The sequence below is a fragment of the Gregarina niphandrodes genome (genome assembly GCF_000223845.1).
Source record: "Gregarina niphandrodes unplaced genomic scaffold scaffold00961, whole genome shotgun sequence".
NCBI classification, from domain to species: Eukaryota; Apicomplexa; class Conoidasida; order Eugregarinorida; family Gregarinidae; genus Gregarina; species Gregarina niphandrodes.
This window is the reverse complement of record NW_011646233.1, coordinates 1-1,126: the sequence shown is the minus strand read 5'-3', so window position 1 is coordinate 1,126 and position 1,126 is coordinate 1. Positions and strand designations below refer to the sequence as shown.

The following is a 1,126-nucleotide window of genomic DNA, read 5'->3' as shown; positions in this document are numbered from 1 at the left end:
GCACTGTGCTTGGAGAAGGCGGTCTCCCGGTGACTCGGCCGGTGAGTGTGGGAATAGAGAAGTCCGTGAGACGGGTGCGGTTTGGTGTGACTCCGGTGGAGTACTTACCCAACCTCCTGTCGGCCCCTGACATGAAGAGGTTTGGCTTGGGGCCAGGTAAGGCCCAGGTTTTGTGTGCGAGGAGGGGCTACGTTGATGCGGTGAGGTTCGCAGACGTGAAGTACCGGGAGCAACCGGCTACGGTCGCGAAGACCGAGGACCGGTTTGCCACGCAAGAACGGGTCTTCGAGGAGAACTCGGCGCATGTGGCACCGCCCGAGAGAGAGGCGTTGTGGCGGCTACTGGTGGAGTATAGGGACGTATGGGAACACCCGGACGTATGGGAACACCCGGAAGCGGGAAGGGTGAAGTACGAGGCTAGCTTCGAGGTGCACGGCACCCCCCACAGGGCGAGGGTGCGGCACTATGAGCCGGAGACTCAGGTAGCTAAACAGCTGGAACTCGGAGTCATCAGGCCGTCGAAGAGTGAATGGGCCGCGGCGCCCCACTTCGTCAAAAAGAAGACGGGCGAGTGGAGGTGTGTGATCGACTATCGACGGTTGAACGAGAAGATGGTCTCGGACTCGTACCCGCTTCCGAGAATATTGCACCACCTCCGGAGGGCTGCTGGGCGCAACGTGTATGTCACGTTGGACATGAACGCGGGGTTTTGGAATGTGCCAATCGAGGCGGGGAGTAGGCACCTGACGGCGTTTATCACTCCGATTGGCCTATTCGAGTTCAATGTGATCCCGTTAGGTGTGAAGAACTCGCCGGCCGAGTTCCAACGAGCGATGGACTCGTGCTTCGCCCCGGTGTTGGGAGACGATGTCTTCTGCTACATAGACGATATCGTCACATGTGGGGACAGTGTTGCGGAGGTCATGCCCAAACTGCGGAAGCTTTTGGACCTGTGTCGGGAGACTGGATTCTTCCTACGGTTAGACAAGAGTGAGTGGTTCAAGCCAGAGGTCTCGTACCTGGGCCACGTTGTCGGCAAGGACGGGATCCTCGTGCAGGAGAAGAAGGTCAAGCAGATACTGGCAGCACCCCGGCCGACGTCGAGAAAGGAGCTGCAATCGTTCTT

At 59.0% G+C, this 1,126-nt stretch overlaps 1 protein-coding gene across 1 annotated transcript; it reads left to right on the top strand.

Moving 5' to 3' along the window:
* Positions 1–131: 131 nt before the first annotated feature.
* GNI_238410 (RNA-directed DNA polymerase) lies at positions 132–990 on the top strand (the record flags this gene model as incomplete). The annotated part of the gene is made up of 1 exon (XM_011136498.1): positions 132–990. A coding segment is annotated over one exon (859 nt), but the record flags the coding sequence as incomplete, so codon positions are not given.
* Positions 991–1,126: the final 136 nt, after the last annotated feature.